Here is a 20876-nt window from a genome sequence, read left to right as displayed (position 1 = left end):
GGTGGAATGAACTTCTGGAGATCATGTGGTCCAAGCTCTCTGCTCAAGCAAAGAAGGTTGCCCAGGATTATGTTTTTGAAGACCAGGCTTTTGAAGGTCTCCAAAGAGTTCCCTCCCTCCAAAATCTCTCTGGGCAACCTGTGCTAGTACTCTGTCATCTGAACACTAAATAAGTGTTTTCTAATGCTGAGGCAGAGCCTCATGTGCCCACTGCCTCTGTTCCATTGGGAACCACTGAAAAGATTCTGGCTCCACCCTTTTCACACCCTCCCTTCAGGTAATAAACACTGATAATATTCCTCCAGGTTACTCCACACTGAACAGTTCAGCTATCTTAGCCACACCTCCCTGGAGCAATGCTACAGTCCCTTACACCTTCTTGTGACTCTTACTGGATTCTATGCAATATGTACACGTCTCTCTTGTACTGTAGACCCCAGAACTGGACTCCAGGTGTGGCCTCACCTGTGCTGAGCAGAGGGGAAGGATAACATCCCTCCACCTGCTAGTGATACCTTGCTTGATACATCTCAGGATACTGTTAAATTTCTTTGTGAGAAGGGCACACTGCCAGCTAGTGTTCAATTTGGCATCCACCTGGATATGCCAGGGCCCTTTTTTTACCAAACTACCTTCCATTCTGGGCAGGCTCAGCATGTACAATTGCTTGGGACTTATACCCCTTAGGTGTGGGACAATGCACTTGTCCTCGTTGATATTCCCGAGTTATTGTCACATCATGTCTCCAACCTGTCCAGGTCTCTCTGAATAGCAGCATGATCCTCTGGTAAATCACAGAACATCCCAAGTTGGAAGGGAACCACAAGGATCATGGAGTTCAACTCCTGGCTCCATACAGGATCACCCCAAATTCAAAGCCTGAGAGCATTATATAAACACTTCCTTAATCTACTGTGTTTAGGGCTGTGCCCAGTGCCCTAGGCAGGCAGTTCCAGGCCCACCAGCCTGTGGTGCAGAACCTGTCCCTAACCCCCAGCTGCCCTCCCCTGACACAGCTCCATGCCGTTCCCTCAGCCCTCTCGCTGTCACACACAGCAGAGCCCAGCAGAGCCCAGCACAGCCCCTCCTCTCCCTGTGAGGAGCTGCAGCCGCCATCAGGCCTCCCCTCAGCCTGCCTTGCTCTGGGATGAGCAAACCCAGGGATCTCAGCTGCTACTTACACACCTTGCCCTCCAGACCCTTCACCATCTTCATAGCCATCTTTTGGATGCTCTCTAATCATCACTCCTTCTGAAGTCCAGGCAGACAACAGCCACTGCTCTCTCCTTACACACAGTTTCACTAACTTATAAACTAGTTCTCTAATACAGAAAACAATCCATGACATCAATTTCTGGTTTAGCTCTGATGGCTTGAGTTAACAGGAATATAAATCTTTGAGAGGCAGGGAAGCGGAAAGTGAAAAATTCAGGAAAATTTACCATTCATCAATGTATTTTCCTTTCAGCTGCTAGACTGCTCTGACAACAATGACTGATGGTATTAGGATGACCCACAGCTTTGCCAGCTACAGTGCTACAGCAGAATTAAGAGTAATCATTTAAATCTGCACAGTTTAGGGTATAAATAGATTCCACATGGCCAGGGGATAACCAGAACAAAACATCTAAGGTACATTTGAATTATACTGGAAGAACCTGCAGAAAGATCATAGAAACAAAAACACAAGCTAAGATTCCTGAAATTTAGCACCTCTTGTGTATGAATTGGCAGTAATTAAGCCTGCTTCTGTAAGCACTGAATTATCAATCCTCAGACTTAACAATTCTTCATACTTAACAAAGACTTCACAATGAAATAGTCTAGGGGCATTTACGGAGTTGCTTGCAGGTGGGTGGCAATTAAGAAGCCATAGGTTATCACCTTTTAGCTCCGACAAGGTGCAAATTACCACTCAGTGCTCTGAGCCAATTGTAAAAATAGTCACCGGGCTTTACAGTACTGACAGCATAAACTGACCAGTTTGAGATTTAGACAGACTGGGAGAGGAATGGTTGTATGAAACCAGCTAGGTAGGAGAACTGAACAGCTATCAGCTCTACCTGACTTACTCCCTCCATTGTGAAGTCAAAAAGTTTGTTGAAGTGCTATGGTTTACACATTTCTGATATAGCTTTTGGTTTCTGCTTATCATATAGGATGGAATGAGACTATTCATGCATTTGATTTTTAGATAATAGCACAGACACAAACTAGACAGCAACTTGAGGAGGTCCTCATACATGCTTTCAAGAACCATGTTACTATTATCAGCAAAGCATGAAGCATGAAGATAGATAGAGAGCAAAGTCAGGACAAATAGGGTTGCCTTAATTTAAGCTTTGAAAGAACAAGTAAAAGCAGTACATTCATATATATATATATATATGTATATATAGTTATTACTATGCAAAGAACTGTGAATTGAAACCGTCAAATGTTTCCATGTGCCCAGGGAATAAAGAGAAAAAAATTCAAGCTGAAAAGACATACTTCCAGTGGCAGATTGCAGTCCTTTATTTTTGATTCACATAAATATATGCATACAATGATATCAGGTATCCTTGTATTGCTTAACCTATAATTGAAGACAGTGTAGGTCTTTTAACAAAAAAGAAGAAAGTTGCAACTATTAATTTATATTTGATGTGAGCACTCTTGTACACAGTAGAAAAGATCTGTATATAAAAGATTATATCTGTGCAATTACATGTACTATATTTCTTTCTCGACAAACTACTCATTTATTAATATTGGTTTATTATTGTTAGTATAATATATACTGCCATATCATAACATTAAAAAAACTTCTTAAAATATATTAATAAGCAGAGATAACCACATCTTGTTCTTGCAATCATTTATGCAACATCACATTGATAATTTGACATTTGGCTTAAACAAACTTCTACCATCTCAGGTTTTCGTTATTAGTCTACCACCATTAATCAAATTAATTTGCATGTAATTTTGCTGTTTAGTGATTTTACACAAACCCTTTAGATTGAAATTCACCTCCAAGCTGACATCTACCATAAAATGGGGCATAATCTCTTTCATGTCTTTTACATGTCAAAGACACGAAGATTTCTGCTGAACTTCTGCTTTGCAGTGAACATCTCTTCTGGCAAAGAGAAGCACTTCTTTCATCTACAGCCTTACACATGTCAACTGCTTGAACTACAAGTTTACAGAAGATGTGGCTTCATGCTATAAAATACTCTTCAGATCTAGATCAAGCTTAAATAGCATCTGGAAGGTAATACAAATATTTATTTGTACATAAAGCATTATCCCCAATATTCTAAGTGACAGCACTTATAAGGCAGACACAAGCCAAGATTCAAATATCTGAGAAACTGTGAAACCTATCAGATCCTAATGATGATAAGATCAGGATATAGAGCAGCAACAACAGTCAGCAGGATCTGTCCCTTCCTTAAATGTGAAAGTTAAGAGGGAACTGACAGAAAGATGTGATAAAACAGGATACCCAGAATGACAGATATGATATACAGCCTATCTGTACTGAGAAGGACTGTAGTTGTACAGATATTTCAGTTTAGTTGCTGGCAGATAAGTAAACATTTGGCAACTTCCTGTCTTTCTGATAATTTAGTCACTCTTTGTTACAATAGTTGGACAACCCTGCACATCATGATGAATACATCTGCTCCCTTCCCTGCAGACCACTTTTTTGCAAAAGATGCAATTCTCGAGTGCATGAAAATCTCTTGAAGATGAGAACAGTAGCTCGGGAGTACATAATTCTGCTACTTCCATTAGCACATATAATCAAAGAAAGGAAAGGATCTTCAAAATCACCCAGCCCCAACCCCCTGCCATGTGCAGGGCTGCCCCCACTAGCTCAGGCTGCCCAGGGCCCCATCCACCCTGGCTTTGAACACCTCCAGGGATGGGGCACCCACATCTTTTCTGGGCAGGCTGTGCCAGAGCCTCACCACTATCTGAGGAAATATTTCCTCCTAACATCTAGCCTATATCTCCACTCGTTTAGTTTAGAACTATTCCCCTATATCCTATCACTATAAAAAGTCTGATTATAAACTCCTTTTAATCTCAAAAGGAAACTGAGTCAGGAGGTTTGGCAAGTGCATGCACATGTCCGTTTGGGAACAAGAAAGCATCAGTCATACTGTTGACTCTTGACTTTCAAAAGCAGACAAGCAGTATTCGCTCGAGTATTGATCTGTACTTTTCTGCAGGGGAATAGTCTGTGACACTGAAGTTGCTTTCCATTTGAATCTCAGAACTTAATGCAGTGTATTTCATATCAGTATGCAGGACAGCAGCAAAAGATGAAACACTTGGGTCTTTTTTCTTTTTGTGTTTATACTGATGTTACAGACAACAAATGGCATTGCAATACGTATTTTCGATATTAAATAGACTTCAAATAATATTTTGACATCTCTTCTTAACAAATGATTGTGAGAAGAACTAAGCAATTTTTCCGTATTCATAGCATTAGCAGCTGCTGTGATTTCAGTTAGGATGCCATTTGAAGACTCATTACTTAAAAATGTTTTAGAAAAACAGGCTTTAAAAAACAACAATAATAAAACAATATTTCAAGGATCTTAAATCATTTGATAAACTTTTAAAGGATTAGCTGCTTCTGTAAAACCCATCCTTAAAATAAAGACACTGAACAAAATTATTAAAATGAAAATAATTTTTGTTAGTAATTTTTGATCTGGGAAATATCTTTAAACACTTACGATTTTTTAGTACACAGGCTTTCCTGTGGCCAAATAAAAAGTCATTAGGTTTAAAAGAAAATGGAAGAACTTTTCATACAGTAAGAAAAAAACACACTGAAGTCCTGCTTCATTTTTAGAATCATTTTGGAACAATAAGGTTGCTGCTGCTGTGTGAAACAACTATGCTAATATTTATTGTAATAATAACTATTTTGTTCTGTTATGCAGAAACAGTACTATGCTGAAGACAAAAATTAAATAAAAATCTACATCCTCATTGACTTATTCATGAGGCATGATGTTTGCAAAATTGTATAATCTGAAACAGAATTTGCATACACTTACAGAAACCAATGCTAGATGTTATAGCTTTTCTAACAAAAACTCTATTCCTGAAAATAAAAAAATAGCCAGGTCCAAATTTCTTGTCTCCAAGGCAACAAGATGGGCCTGTTTCATCTTCTTGGATTGCTAAATGGCACAAAAAAATTAAACCACAAACAAAATGAATCAAGTTTTCTATTGTACACCATGATCATGGGTGTCTGAGTGATGAAAGTCCTCTTCTTCAAACATCTGGCAGTGATGCTTTTTATTTCAGGGTCATGTCAAGCCTATGTAGTAAAAAACAAACAACAAGAAATGCAAAAGAAAATAAATCAGTAGGATAGAACACATGGTTAGTCATTTCCACAATTGTAAGCTCCCATAAAGTGTTGGGCATCCTCATCTCTCATTTACATTAAATGCATCAGTATCAATTTACACAGATCCTATTTACCTTATGTAGAAAATACATCAGGAACTGCTATTGCTAGCTTGCTGTCAGTAACTACATTCCCAGCAATTTCAATGTGAGTAGCACTGGGATGTGATGTGGAAATACACGCTGATAGAATTACAGTACTGTATGGTAAGAATTGGGTGCCTGTAAATACATCTCTAGAACTATGTTTTTGCCATGTAGTAAAAACAACATCATCAAATTCTTCTGAAGTATTCTATACAATAAAAAGTTGTCATCACAAATATTGCATCAAAACACTGCTTTCCTCTTAGAATGTGTAACTATTTAAAAAACATTCTGAATATTCACCACCTGGGAAGAGAACACGTGTAATTCTTTACTGTGGAATATTTCATAATGAAATTTCATGTTTAAAAATGTCACAAGGCAGTGCAAGATGTTAAAACAAAATAGCACACAGGATGACAAGAAACATAAAAAAAGGCAGCAGAAGAAAACTAATAGTTGGGCAGACTCCAGAGAGGTTTCAGCAGAAAGCATACAGAAAAAAAGCTGTGTAAAATTGCCATGATCGCTGTGAAGATAATTTCACAGGAAATCCATTTCCCACAGAAACTACTCCACAAATGAGTGATACAACTGCAGAAGAAATCATTGCTACTTCTGAAAATGGATACATATTTACACAGAGAAAACAACTAGCATTAATTCAGTCTCAACTATATTTATTTGAGCTAAGTCAAAATTCTAGTTTCAGAAGAAGAAAATTTTTTCAAGCCATCAAAAAGTTTAAGTCATAAATACAGTCTTCAACATTATTTATTCTCCATTCTCTTACTTTAAAAAAAAATGGTTTTCATATGGACTCATTACAGAATAAACTGTGTCTGAGGAGAAAAGAAGAAAAATCTTTAGAGATCTTATGTCAACTACTCTAGGAATCAGAAGGTTAATTTATAGTTCTGATCTGTGGTGGTTGACTGACATACAACTTTATTTGAAAAAAAAGAGACAAAAGAAGCTTCATGTTATTTATGTGTCTGCATTCTAGTCAGTAGGTTGCTTACTTCAAATTCACTTCCTGATTGGATCTTTTACTGAAGAGTTAGGTGCCTGCTATTTTCTGAACAGTATTTCAATTTAGGACACGAGCATAGGGACAGCAAAGTCAAGTCACTCTGTGACTTGATACTCTCATTACCAATGTACAGACTACTGCAGCGATGAGTCCTCCTGCTGTTCAATCAAACAAACAGTTTGTGCCTTGTGACCAGCTATAGCTAAAACAGTCTCACTGATGCACAGTAAAACTGTGCAGGATTTTCCACTTTCATGTTTAGTTATGACATCGGAGAGAAGAACAGTTTGTGAGAGGACAGACACATTCCAATTTCCAAAGGAACCATTTTGGCTTTGAAAGCTAAAAAAATGAAGATACTGGAGATTTCATTAGGGAAATAACTATGGGAAAAAAAAAAAAAAAAAAAGCTTTAAAGCACATAAAGAAGAGACAAGAAAGGTATTGAGGGTATAATCCAGAAATTAAAGTGAAAATTAAGATTTTTCAAACTTCCTAGTGAGAAAGGTAATTTTATCACCCTTTAACTGAGAAGAATGCATGTCATCAACTTCACCCTGATCATGTTGCACTTCTTATTTCAGTCTTTCACACAGCCTGAATATCCTCAGGATAAGGACTACATCTATCTCTGTTTGAAAATGGCCAAGAACACTTCAAAGACATCTGTAATGCAAACAAAAAAATCTCACTTGTGGTGCTTTTTTAACTTTCATATTTTGAATCAAGTTCCTGAAAATAAACGGAAAATGATTTAGTTCTCCAGAAAACCTTATGGAGTCTACCCAGTCTCTGTTCCTAGAAGCATGGTTGTGAAATAATGCTGTAATGAAGTGATTGTATTAGACATAAATTCTTACTCCTGCTCCACTGAAGTCATTTCTGGATCATTTGAGAGGCAGCTAGTTCTGGGCACAAGGAAAAAGAGGAAGCAGTAAATATTTCTTCTGTGTTTATTTCTTTCTCTTTTTAAGTACAAAAACAAATTTAGGGGATGTAATGACTTAACTGTAGCAAGCAACTTTGACTGCACAAACACAAAAACATTACTGATAGAAATTTAGAGAGCTTAGTAACACCAATCAGTTTGTGTAATAAGTTTTTAAGCTATTAAAGCTTAAAAGGGGAAAAGCACTACAGTTACCTCGTACATCCAACAGTAACAATAGCCAGTGTTGCCTCATGTGAGTATTCAGTTCCCCTTCCACCTGTTATGCTGCAGCCTGCTTTGTTTTAAATCAGAAGCTTAACAAGAAATAAGCTTTTCACCACAGTTATCATAGTTCAGCATATTTGAAAATGTTTGAATAGAAAGCAGCAAAAAAGCATACTTTTTTGTTTAATAAAATATCCAGGTGATATCAGATATCAGATAACTACCTACATAAATGTACTGCTTCTGAGGCAGTTGAATTACTAGAATCGAAAAGTATTTGCAAGTGTTTGTAGCATTTCTTGATGGTCATTTTAAAAGCAAAGTTGAGTAAATTGTTGAGGAGAAGTTGAGGAAAATGCATACCACACAAAAGGAGAGAAAACAACAAAGAAGTTGTAAGACGAAAATTCTCAAGCCCATAATTTAAAGGAAAGAAGTTGAAATTAAACCTCCAAAAGGCTGTTATAAAATTGTAGGAGAAATATCATACTTGAACTGATTGGCTCCCTTCTCTGGTATCTCGTGTACAATGCACACATGGAAAAAGTAGAATGCACAAATTGTGGTAAGTTCAGCTTAATGAATCAAAGACTGTGTCCGTCCAGCTAAAAAATTTCTAAGATATTTTACAAGGCACCACCTTAGCATCTTAAACTCAAAGTACAATTCCATGTTTAAAATAGCTGATCATCATCTGTCACTGACTTATCAAGATACCATATAGTGATATAACATTATGAAGCATTAATCCACCAGCCCTTCCAAACAATAGCAGAAAGACAGGAAAAGATACAGAAAAAGCTGAGAATAAATAGCTATTATTACCTTCATAAACTGTAAAACAAGTTTTAAAGATTTATCTTCGCAAATTTATATTAATCATCCAACATACGAAGGAGAGAAAATATGTAATAAAAATCTTTGACAGAGTAAAAAAGTAATTTCAGTCTTCCCCATGACTGTAGAAACAATCACAAAAGTAGCAAAAAATGTTTTTTTTTATAGTCTAAGAGTATGACTACTGCTTAGACTGTAAGATAGAGCAGGTTGCCTATAGTGAGAGGGGAAGTCAATTCACAAATGTGGCAACTTCTGCAGTACTTGAAATTATGAACAGACTGCTGTACCAAACATGTAACATACTACTGCATTCAATCCATCTCTGTGAACAAAATAAATACAATGCCAGCGACCAGCAGAAAGCTATCTTACTTAGCTGTTTCTGAAGCTTCCCTCAGTTCTTCATCCAGTCTGCATGAGTAAAAGTTATTGATGTAAAGAAACAAAGAAGCAAGCAGAGCGTAAGAGAGAAGCAGAGCAATAGCAGAGCAAAGAAGAAATATAATACATGCTTCTAAAATAGGCACACAGTATTGTGCACTGACCCTAAAGCTCTTCAATTCATTATGGTAATACTTATCCCTGTTCTCAACTCACCTTTAATATCTAACTCATTTTTTATATTATTTGGAGGCAGAAACATAAAAGCAGCAGGGATCTGAGCCATGCCCAGTAGATAGAGCTGAAAGCATACAACTGCTCTGTAAGAATTAAACTAGCTGCAGCTTGGGCCAAATCAAGGACATTTATAGATAAGTAAGTTTTGTTGGCAAAGAAGGCTGATCTCAACAGCTTGAAGGGGAAAGCAGGATACAAAAAAATTGCAAGGCCTCTCATTCTGCTGTTGAGGTCACCTGTTGGTGACTGGCTGTCACACAGGTTTACTCTGCTATGAGCAGTAGCATGGGCTAGAAAGCAAATTTTACCTCATTCTTCTCTTAATACACTTCTCTTCATCATACCTTACAAGAGTGGGTGAAGGAAGAGAAAAGACATACATGTTCATATGATACACCTGGCACATTGTATCTCACTTCAGTAAAAACTACCAAATAATCACATCATCCAAATCCTGGCACAAACCTATACGACTGTTACAGGTGGGACTTCTCATGATCATAGTGGTATTTCTGTTCTTGCTAGTGGTGCAATTGGACTGCTGAAAGTGGCATTGGTATTCTTTTGCTACAAGAATTTTTCTCAACATGAAGCTGAACATATCTCTGCTCTTTTTCCACTGATCTGAATATATATCCACTTCATACTGTGATATCTTAAAAATACTTACCTCCAAAGGGCACACTTGTAATCTTTTGATTTTTTTGTTCAGCAAAAAATGATGATGAAGGAACTGACATGGAAAGATTGTCTTCATTTTACAAATTGTATCATTTGGCCCAATACAAAATCTTCTTCCTATAAACTTTGGTTCCCCTAGGATTATATACTTATTGTGTTTTGTGTTTCAAAAACACACTGTTCTCCTGCTACAGAGTTTGATAGCGGAGTTTTTATGGAACAACATATAAACATCTAAAGTAGTATAAGCTAGAGGTATTCTATTCTTCTTACAGACATTGAAACACTGTTACTAGTTTGTAAAATTACTTCTATTAGACCAAATACACATTTTATGTACATCACTTACTTGACAATGCTATCTGGTATGTGCACATATTCCATTGGAATCATCTCACGAAGCTCTGCCAATGTGTTGACATACTGTATCTTACTGCTGAACTTAGAGCTGAGACACAGAAACGTGTTAATTGACTTTTCTCACAATATTTTTTACAATACTTTAAAGAGAGAAGGAGAGAAGGCATTTGCTTAATGTATTAAATAACTATATATATCATTTTGTTATTTATATTTCAGTTACAGAATTTGGTTGGCTATGAGCACACTTTAATTCTAAATAGGCTGAAATCAAGATTAAACACTTTGCTGTCCTCTTGCTAGGCTGAATGTAGTATTTAAGTATTCAGAAAGTATTTAAGACAGTATCATAAACTGTAATGCCTAGATACTAAGTTCTACATTTTCAAGGATATGTATAAAAATTCTAAAGAAAACCAAACTCTCTAAAGCATAAGTACATACAAAAATATGGAAAGAATTCATTTAAAGTTATCATAATGAATTAACATCACGTGATCGCAGAATCATAGAATCACAGAATGGCCTGAATGGTTGAAAAGGTCCACACTGATCACCTAGTTTCAACCCCCTGCTATGTGCAGGGTTGCCAGCCACCAGACCAGGCTGCCCAGAGCCACATCCAGCCTGGCTTTGAATGCCTGCAGGGATGGGGCATCCACAACCTCCTTGGGCAACCTGTTCCAGTGTGTCACCACCCTCTTTGTGAAAAACTTCCTCCTTATAGCTAACCTAAACCTCCCATGTCTCAGTTTAAAACCATTCCCCCTTGTCCCAACACTATCCATCTTTGCAATTACGACAAATTAGCATTTATATTCGACTATGACTCTCAAAAATAATACAACTGAATGTCCACATTTGTTTAAATGAGTACAGATCAGATTTGGAATGGAATTTGCAATCAAAATTAAATGCTTTAGCTATCTCATTATCTTGGGACATCTTCCATTGCCTTGGGACCAATTCACTTCTCACTCTGAAATTCTCAAAGCATGTGCCAGTCATTCAGTAACTGTTTTAGGCTTTAGAGCCATATCCATCAGCCTTCAGTTGAATCAGGTTTGTTTCTTTACATTGCTTTTTACTGAATTGGTTGTCTCTTTTTACGTCTCCCAGAGTTTTTTTTACTCAACTTTCTCACAGTGCTCCACTGTCCACCAAAGGGCTTCATCTTTCTCCTATCTTCAACTCATCTTCTAAGTTAACGAGTGTGGAGAACAAGCTGAACACCAGTCAGCAATCTGTCCTTCCTGATAAGAAAGCTAATGGTATTCTTGGCTTGATTATGCAAAGTATCACTAGCAGATAGAGAGGTGATGCTTCATTTCTTATCAGCATTGGTGATGTCACACTTGGTGTGTTGAATCCAGTTCATGGCTGCCTACTACAGGAGAAACACTGACATGCTGGAAAGAGTCCAAAAGAGGGCAACCAAGATGATGAAGGTAGAAGAGGCTGAATGAGTTGAGAATGTTCAGTCTGAAGAAGAGGAGGCTCAGAGAGAGTTGTCATCAATGCAACACCATGTATATATATATACACCCGTGCTCCTTTCAGTGGTATCCAGAGACAGTATAAGAGGCAATAGACACAAACTGGAACACAAGAGGTTCCATCTACAAATTGGGAAGCTTTTTTACTGTGTGAATGATGGAGCACTAACACAGGTTGCCCGGCTATTCTGGAGTTTCCCTTCTCAGAGATCTTCATAAGCTGCCTGGACATGGGAATAGGCAACAGACTCTGGGTTGCCCTGGTTGAATAAGACCAGTTGGACAAGATGAAATCTACAGTTCCCTTCCACCCTCAACCATTCTGCGATTCTACAAAGTTGCACCAACATTATGTCTTGCCCATATTTTTTTCAGTTCCTGTTATACTTCACTTGGTGAATCCCCTATTATTACTGCTGACAATTCCAAGTACTGTTTCCATGTCACACTGGTATTTTCAGTTGTCACTTTCTACAAAAATCATCACATCTGAAGGAAGAAGCTCTGTTATGGTGCTCAGTCAATCACACTTTGGCAGCAATGGGAGAAGTAATTTCCTTCATCATTTCAAGGTTACTCCGTCAGGACAGAACACCCTGATAGGACAGACATCTTCAGCATTCACCTCTGTACTCTAGGGCCAGTTTGTCATGACATACTCTCTGTGTGGCTTCTGTGGACAAGATGCCTCTTCTTTTGCATGGAGCAATGCTTTCTCATGTCTGACTATGTACGCTCCTGATCTCCAGGTTCCAGACACATACTTGCCCATTTTTAAGTCTTCAGTGTCTAACAATTCTTTTGAGTTTTACTAATCAAAGCACTGTTGGGTGGTAGAGAACTATTTTTGGAAACAAGTCTCCTACGTTCTCAAACATCTCAGGGCAGTCTTCTCGAATAAGAATCAACTATTTTATTTTTTTTTTAATCCAGAACAATAGTTTAATCTTTTCTCTAATCAAGTTTTTTTTCCACAAAGTGAAAAGGGTCCACAGAACCTTTCCTTCAAGCCTTTTTGATGGGCTCAGACAAAAAAGCAAAAAACAAAAAAACAAAAACAAAACAAAAAAAAAACCAACCAAATTTAATTCCTAACTCCACATAAATATATAGTTAAACAACAGAAAAGTCATATAAATCAACTTTTTCCCCACTCTTTGTAGGGAAGTCATCTTCACCTGAACTGTATCAGTGAAAGATCAACAACCATTTCGGATTACTTAGGCTGTTTCTGTATTCTTTCTGTACTCTGAATTCCTGGGACATAACAAATAACTAGTGTTCACTACCTACCTTATAAAAGGTCGTGTCACAGCCAGAATTGTCCTGATGAACCATGATGGATGGACAATTATGAACGATTTCAAATTCTTCCTTAAACTAAGAAAGAAAAATAGTTTATTTAAAAGGTTAATAAAAAAGAAAATCATTCACAAAAATAACATATAATGAACACTATCATACTGAGGTACAACAGAAATGAACAGTGCTTAAAATAATGACTGTGGATCAGAAAAAAAAAATACTATTCACCGACGATCAATCATCTGGTAACACTTTTTCATCCAACCCAGTCCAGGCATCCTCCTTCTTGGTGTAGCTCCATTCAAGTATACAATCATATAGTCTTCAGCTACCATCAGCTCTAAGGTACTGATTACATATCTGATAAAAGAACAGAAGTAAGTGAGCACATATTTATCTATTTAAATACAGTAAAAAAAAAAAAAAAAAAAAAAAAATCTACTAGGAATACATTAAGATAGACCAGTAATTTATGTCAAGACAGTGTTTTATTTTCTTTTAAAACTGAAGCAGAAATTTAGAACTGGTCACAATGTTACCTCTATAACTATGAGTAGAATTTATTTATTTATTTATTTATTTTTTAATACATATTAAAATTAAGAGAGTTTGTGAGGGAGAGCATGGATGGACTGAGTGAAATTTCAGGCCATTATAAGATTAACTGTTGAGAAATGTCTCTTCAGTATTAACCACCACATTTGTTCAATGCAAAATTAAAAGGGTTGGGATAAGATACCTGTCTGTAATTCTTACAATCCTCAGATTACCACTGCTGAATCTTTGTGACTGTCAGCTATGAGCCTTCTGATTCTCTGAGCTAAAAGAACTTGACTGTCAATCTGTCTTCGGACGGGACAGAACAGTTCAAGCTCTTGCTTCATTTTGTGAGCAAAGCACTCCAAACACCAAATTTATCAGGTCTGCAATGAGTATTTAGACTGACCATTACTCTCAGGACAAATTACACCTTACCAGAAGAGCAGACTATTGAGTTACACGAAAAGGTAGCACTAAATATTCTTGTCCATATGCAAATATTCTGATCAATTACAAAAGTGCCTGCCTTACTTGTGAGTTCAAACTGAACTCTCTGCCCTCCAGTCTCAAGGTATGTTTGTGTAAAAACTACAGTGAAAAATTACTGAGACACACCTTAGAAAACTGAATGCCTGAGAGTTCTCACTGTAAGAGGCAGCTCTATCGCTGACCACAATACCCTTTTAACAGATGTATGTGCATGACTCATGATCTAATCTGACCCTTTAACTCCTTACAATTCAGATTATTTAAAACAAGAATAGAAAATCTGGTTCTCACCAGAGAGATAATATTTAACTGAACAGGAAATAGGCAGCAACTGACTGAATAGTTCCAAGCATTTGATAAACCCATCTAGACTACTTCTCGCTAAATGATTTTCATTGCTCTTTCATACCTTCCATTAGTGCATTCTCTGTTTTTGCCTCCTTACAGTGAAGTATGAAAGAGTGGGATTGTTCAAACGAGGCCATAGCTGACGCAGAGAAAAACAAGGCCTACAAGCAAGCTGCAATATGCAGCTGGTCCAGCATGTGCAGGGTTAAATCTGGATTCAATGTGCAGCGCAGCTCTCTACTGCCCAGGGCATCACACATTCACAAAAAAAAAACCCCTAAATTTAAATGAATCCACTGACCACTTGACAGGTTATGAAATCAGCCCTTCCCATAAAGGGCAACATCTTGTGCTTTAAGATCTAGACAATGAATCATGCAGAAAAGTGTACTGAGTAAAGAAAGTACTCTGGAAAAACACTACCACCCTTCTAGTTAAAGAGACAGTCTGACAAACATTTATGTCCCTATTTACTCAGGCACAAGGAAATTGTGAATATTATGAACAATCAGTTACAATAATGAACATTCATCGTTAGGAATAAAGAGAAATACTGCAACAAAAAGGAAGCTTTTGTGACTTTTTAGTCAGACCTCATTTATCTCAAGTACTTTTCCTCAACAGCTCTTATTCATTGTGGGTTGAGATAGACCAGTTGCTGTTTTAGGCATGCCACGGTCTCTTGGAAACCTGGCTTAATTAGTAACTTCTTACTATTTAATAATAATGGTAATTTCTTCACTGTTCGAAAAGATGAGCAGAATTTTCCTCACAGAATGAAACAATTCACTATGTCTGAAAACAAAAAGTGTTTATTTTGACTTTCAAAGTGTAGTTTTACAAGTTGTGATTCTGTTATAAAATTTAGTATCTAGAATGTATCAGTCAGCTTCAAAAGAGAAGATTTGACCTCAATGTTCAGAATTTGGCACAAACTCTACTCTTTGAAGACAGCTTGAAAGGATTAGTTAAGGTAATATATAAGAGAAAGGTAACCAGAAATGTTAAAGTAGTTGTAAAACCATAAACAATTGAGAAAAGTTGTTAATCACAAACTAGAGGTGGCTTATACACTGCAGCTGCAGAATTATCTATCAGAATCGTGCCACACACACACATACAAATGTGTATGTGTATGACTTAACAGTGAAAAGTTCCCAAATACTTAAACATATCTGTTACTGGATATGTTGTAAACTTACCCTTTAGGTAAATACAATTAATGGGCCAACAAAGAAAAGAAAAAAAAGGATGATTTGACTTTCTGTTTTCCTGTTCTGACTGTGTTAGAGAGAACAAAAATCTCTAAACTTAAGGTTAGCTGAAGCCAATCTGAACTCTGTTTCTACTAATTCTACCTACGACAAGAGTTTTGGGTGACATCAAAGGGCAACTTTTTAATGTCAGCCACAGTTACTGTCAGCTTTGTGCACTAGTTATCAAACTGCAGTCACTCTTTCCATCTAAATCAATGGGCACAGTGTAAATCAGTTACTGTAGATGATGAGAAGTTCGACCTGGCAAATGCTGAAAATGTCTGACCTAGAACAAAAGCACTCAGTCTCATTTTTCTCAAGTCAACAGAGTCGATGGCTTTGGCTGTCATCATGTGCATCTTCAAGGACTGGAGTTCAGAGATTGGGTTTATGCTCTTGTGCAAGGTTTTGTGCCTTGTAAGCTGCAGATGGTGAAAGCCAGGCTTTTGCTGGCTGTGGAACTGACAGACTGGGTTTTATAGTATGGAATGATTTATTTTTCAGCAACTGTAAGCAGAACTAGCTGGTGGCACTTAGGAAAGTTGTCACTGTCACATATTTTGCTTGCCAAGCTAAGTTGCTATTAAGAGTAATCTACTGTGATAAATGTGGGTTTCTTTGGTCAAATTCATGCTCTGTCCAACAGAAACCACCTGTAGCTGAATCAGAAACAGCTAGAGTAAGGAAAACAAAGTTTATGCTGTTTATGTCAGCAACTGTTATTCACCCCATACTTTTTAAACAAGTATCAAAAAATGTGCCTGTGACTCCCAAACACAGTCACAGTATGTATTAAAAATATGATAACAATGATGTATCATGCCAATGCATAATAAAAAAAAAACAACAATGGAAGCCAGTTTGGAGGTCTCAGGCCCTGAAGGTCCTGCAGTTCTCTGCAAAGACTGGAAATTGTTGGTAAAACAGTGCAATGACCAAGAAGCTCGTCCAAGAAGATGGAGATTCTGTCTGTATTCATTAACATTTAGGAAGATACTACAGTCAGATTTACTTCTGACAAATATGCCTAAATTTGGGAAGGTGAGTAGATAAAAAGTAGCAAAATAATACACGATGGAACAGTTTATCTAAAACTGCTACTCTCCTTGTCATTCCAATCACATCCTTTCTAATGACCCACATTACCTCTTAATTAAAGACAGGTTATCTCTCACTACAGAATTTTGAGAAGACTCTGTCATACTGTACACATAACACTCACAGGAAAAGATTTTCCATGACATAGTTGTAATCAGTTCGGCTGCTGTCTGGCAAGAAGCACGCAGCAAACACAATGATAGCATTCAGACCATCACCATAGTACCCTGTGGAACAAACAAAAAGGCATTTTTATCTTTGTCAAAGACTCCTAACAGGATAGATTTAAAAAGAAATCTCTAAGTCTTGGAATAGAGTGATTATATCTACTGCTGAAGAAGAAGATGCAAAATAAATGAACAATTATCAAGTGATAACGAAGTAGGATAGTCAGTAACATTTAATTCCTGGAAAACAATGCTTAGCACAACTATGAGCAAACTTTTTTGTAGAACAGAGCCAGAAAAAAAAACATCATTCTACTTTGTAAGTAATGCAATGTTACCTGCACTCCTGGCTCATTACATCTCAATTGCAATTGTGTGCTGAATGATCACCTTAGCCTTAGGAATAAAGCAGTAAAGAAAATATCCTACATTTGTCATCCTGCATCTTTACGATAATGACTAAGGACTTGAAATCCATTTTCAGTTGGCTTGTGCAGCTCCAAAGGCCTCAGGATATTATAGGTATGTCTGCATGACACTGTGGTTTAAGAACTCTTGAGGATCAGTTAAATACTTTGCTGCAAGTTTTGTATAAAGTATTTCTTTATCTTGGATACTCGAATTGCCCTGTACTTGTGTTCTATTGTCTCCACCACTGCCTAATGATAACCTCTGAAAGCTACAGCATTACATTTCTGTGCTCCAGGATGATTATTTGCTACCCAAAAAAAAATGCTATTTTTCATGATATATTAATACTGGTCAATCTCCTTCACAGTTCCTTTCAGTTCCTATACTATTGCAACACAAATATACTTCTGCACCTCAGCTAAAAGTCTGGGATTTATTTACAAGATAAGAGAAAAGAAAAAGTCATCTATGAAGATTTGGAAGAAATATTGCATGTAGATACCACTAAAGAAATCCAGAAATAAAGGCTGGATATATTAAGGAGGAAGATTTGAAAGGTTTTCAGAACAGGCTAGGAAAAACTAACCACAAAGGAGACAATGTTTGTGAAGAAAATTCTGCATCTCCCTTGGAGACAGAAACACATTCCCAGGAAAATTCCAGGATAATACTCTTGCACCACTTTCATAAGAAGATCTGAGAACTTTTACAATGTTTTTTGGATACTAGTGAATAGTACTCAAGACTAAATGAAATACTCACACAACACCTTGTACCTTAAACGAACGACCATGAAATTGCAGAATTCTCTATTCTTGGAGATGTCAGAAGGGTGACTAGCAGAACCGCTATTTTGAACTTCAAGAGGGCAGACTTTGACCTGTTCAGGACACTTGTTTCAGGGGTCCCTAGGGAGTCACTCCTTAAGGGTAAAGGGGTACAGGAAGCTTGGACACTCTTCAAGATGGAAATCTTAAAGGCACAAGAACAGCTGTTCCTGAATGCCGTAAGGCAAGGGAAAGAAGACCGGTGTAGATGAACTGGGAATAATTATTGAGACTCTGGAAGAAAAAGAGAGTCTATGTCCTCTGGAAGAAGGGACAGGCTACTTGGGGAGATTACAAGGAAGTTGCTAAGGTATGCAGGGAAGAAGTCAGGAAGGCAAAAGCCCAACTTGAACTCAGATTGGCCGCTGCAGTCAAAGAGAATAAGAAATCCTTTTACAAATATACCAGTGGTAAGAGAAAAAACAAAGAGAATTTCCATCCTTTACTTGATACAGCAGGGAATGTGACCACTGAGGATAAGGAGAAGGCCGAGGTCCTCAATACTTTCCTCAATCAGTTATCCTCAGGGCATTTTATGCCCTGATCTGGAAGTCTGGGATGCTATGCAAAACACACCCCCTGGTGATTCAGGTGGAGACAATTCCTCCATCTAGACTGTTACAAGTCTGTGGGACCAGATGGGCTCCATCCTAGAATGAGGAGGGAGCTGGCGGTGGTGATTGCTGAGCCGCTGTCGGGCATCTACCAGTGCCCCTGGTTATCTGGAGAGGTCCCAGAGGATTGGAGGCTTGCCTATGTGACTTCCATCTACAAGAAAGGCCATAAGGAGGATCCAGGAAAATACAGGCCTGTCACATGACCTCGGTACCAGGGAAAGTTATGGACATGGCATGTGCGTGGCATCCAGGGGATCAGGCCCAGCCAACACGGGTTCATGAAACGCAGGTCATGCTTGACCAGCCTCATCTCCTCCTATGACTAGGTGACCAGACTGGTAGACGAGGAAAAGGCTGTTGATGTAATCTACCCAGATTTCAGCAAAGGCTTTGGCATGGTCTCTCACAGTATTCTCCTTGGCAAACTGGCTGTCCATTGCCTGGACAGGCATACTCTTCTTTGGATAAGGAACTTGCTAGAGGGCCATGACCAACAGGTAGTAGTTGATGGAGTTAAGTCCAGCTGGTGGCCCACAGGGGTCAATATTGAGGCCCATTTTGCTTAATATCTTTATTGATGACCTTGACAAGGGGACTAAGTGTACCTTCAGTAAGTTTGCAGATGACACCAAGTTGGCAGGTAGTGTTGATCTGCCTGAGGGTAGGGAGGCCCTTTAGAGGGACCAAGATAAGCTGGATTGCTGGGCTAAGGTGAATGGGATGAGATTCAACAAGGCCAAGGGCGGGGTCTTGCACTTTGGCCACAATAACCCCATGCAGTGTATAGGCTTCAAGATGAGTGGCTGGATGATTGTGAAGAGGAAAGGGACCTGAGGGTGCTGGGAGATGCTCAGATGAACATGAGCCAACAGTGTGCCCAGGAGGCCAAGAGGGCCAACAGCATCCTGGCCTGCATTCGAAATAGGGTGACCAGCAGGAGCAGGGAGGTAATCATCCCCCTCTAATCAGCATTGGTGAGGCCACACCTCGAATACTGTGTTCAGTTTTGGGCCCCTCACTACAAGAAAGACATTGAGGCCCTGGAACATGTCCTGAGAAGGGCAACAAAACTGGTGAGGGGTCTGGAGCACAAGTCTTATGAGGAGCGGCTTGAGGGAGCTGGGATTGTTTAGTCTGGAGAAGAGGAGGCTCAGGGGAGACCTCATTGCACTCTACAACTTTCAGAAAGGAGGTTGTGATGAGGAGGGGTTTGGCCTCTTCTCCCAGGCAATAAACAGGACCCGAGGAAATGGTTGCAAGTTGTACCAGAGGAGATTTAGATTAGACATAAGGAAGAACTTTTTCTCTTAGAGAGTGGTCAGACACTGGAATGGCCTGTGGAGTTGCCGTGGTAGAGTTGCCGTCCCTGGCAGTGTTCAAGAGGCATCTGGATGAGGAGCTACAAGATATGGTTTAGTAGCTTGTGGTAGCAATGGTGACGGGAGGACGGTTGGACTAGATGATCTTGCAGGTCCTTTCCATCCTTGTGATTCTATGATTCTATGGTCCTATGTATGCAGCAGTAGAGCAAAATAGAATTCTTCTTGGAAAGACACGCTGTCTGTGTGTGCTAACTGGAAAAGCACTGAGAGACTGGTTTTTCTCCTTTATCACTCAGAACTTGAGCCTCAGGTAGCTGAAACTAGGAAAACCAGATGACATTGATATCAAGGAAGTCATTTTTTTATTACTTTGGAAAAATGCATAATCCCAGACCAAATGAGTGTTTCAAGGCATATGCCCATGAGGTCTTTCCATCTCAAAGAGAATTACAGGTGTTTAATCTCAACACCATCCCATCCATAAAGACAAGCACAAAGGCACTCTTCATTCAGGGCCCTCAGCTGTTTCTCAGAAGACTGAAAACCACCACTGCCTCAATAGGGGGAAAGAAAGGATAAGCCTCTGAGGCAAAAACCTGCATGTCAGAAATAAGTTTTTGTCCATTTTACTTCATTAGAAGATTTGGTAAAGCAGCTTGCTAAAGGATGATGTTAGACTTCTTTCCTTCTGGATTTGATTTGGTAGGTTTGAGTAAATATAATGTATTAGATAAGCTAATAGTAGTTATTTATTTTGTTAACATCAAGTTGAGAATGTAAACCAAGACTTAATCC

The 20876-nt window shown here is 38.3% G+C and overlaps 1 protein-coding gene across 7 annotated transcripts in view; it reads right to left on the bottom strand.

Moving 5' to 3' along the window:
* Positions 1-2493: 2493 nt before the first annotated feature.
* PRUNE2 (prune homolog 2 with BCH domain) overlaps positions 2494-20876 on the bottom strand; it is a 138406-nt gene continuing 120023 nt past the window's right edge. For 4 of the 7 annotated variants that reach the window (XM_090130806.1, XM_090130810.1, XM_090130812.1 and 1 more), the window contains 7 exons: positions 16862-16964; positions 13235-13366; positions 12995-13081; positions 10195-10293; positions 9473-9508; positions 7411-7458; positions 2494-5338 (listed from right to left, as the gene is read on the bottom strand). In XM_090130806.1, the coding sequence (XP_089986932.1) occupies positions 5317-5338; positions 7411-7458; positions 9473-9508; positions 10195-10293; positions 12995-13081; positions 13235-13366; positions 16862-16964 (527 nt within the window). In that variant the 3' untranslated portion in view covers positions 2494-5316. Of the gene's footprint in view, positions 5339-6974; positions 7217-7410; positions 7459-9472; positions 9509-10194; positions 10294-12994; positions 13082-13234; positions 13367-16861; positions 16965-20876 lie in introns of those variants that run through there. The other 3 variants (XM_090130807.1, XM_090130808.1, XM_090130809.1) reach the window with 3 other exon arrangements.

The sequence above is a fragment of the Phasianus colchicus genome, chromosome Z (genome assembly GCF_987193195.1).
Source record: "Phasianus colchicus chromosome Z, bPhaCol1.hap1.1, whole genome shotgun sequence".
Lineage (NCBI taxonomy): Eukaryota > Metazoa > Chordata > Aves > Galliformes > Phasianidae > Phasianus > Phasianus colchicus.
The sequence above is the reverse complement of the archived record's forward strand: the minus strand, read 5'-3'. Positions and strand labels throughout refer to the sequence as shown.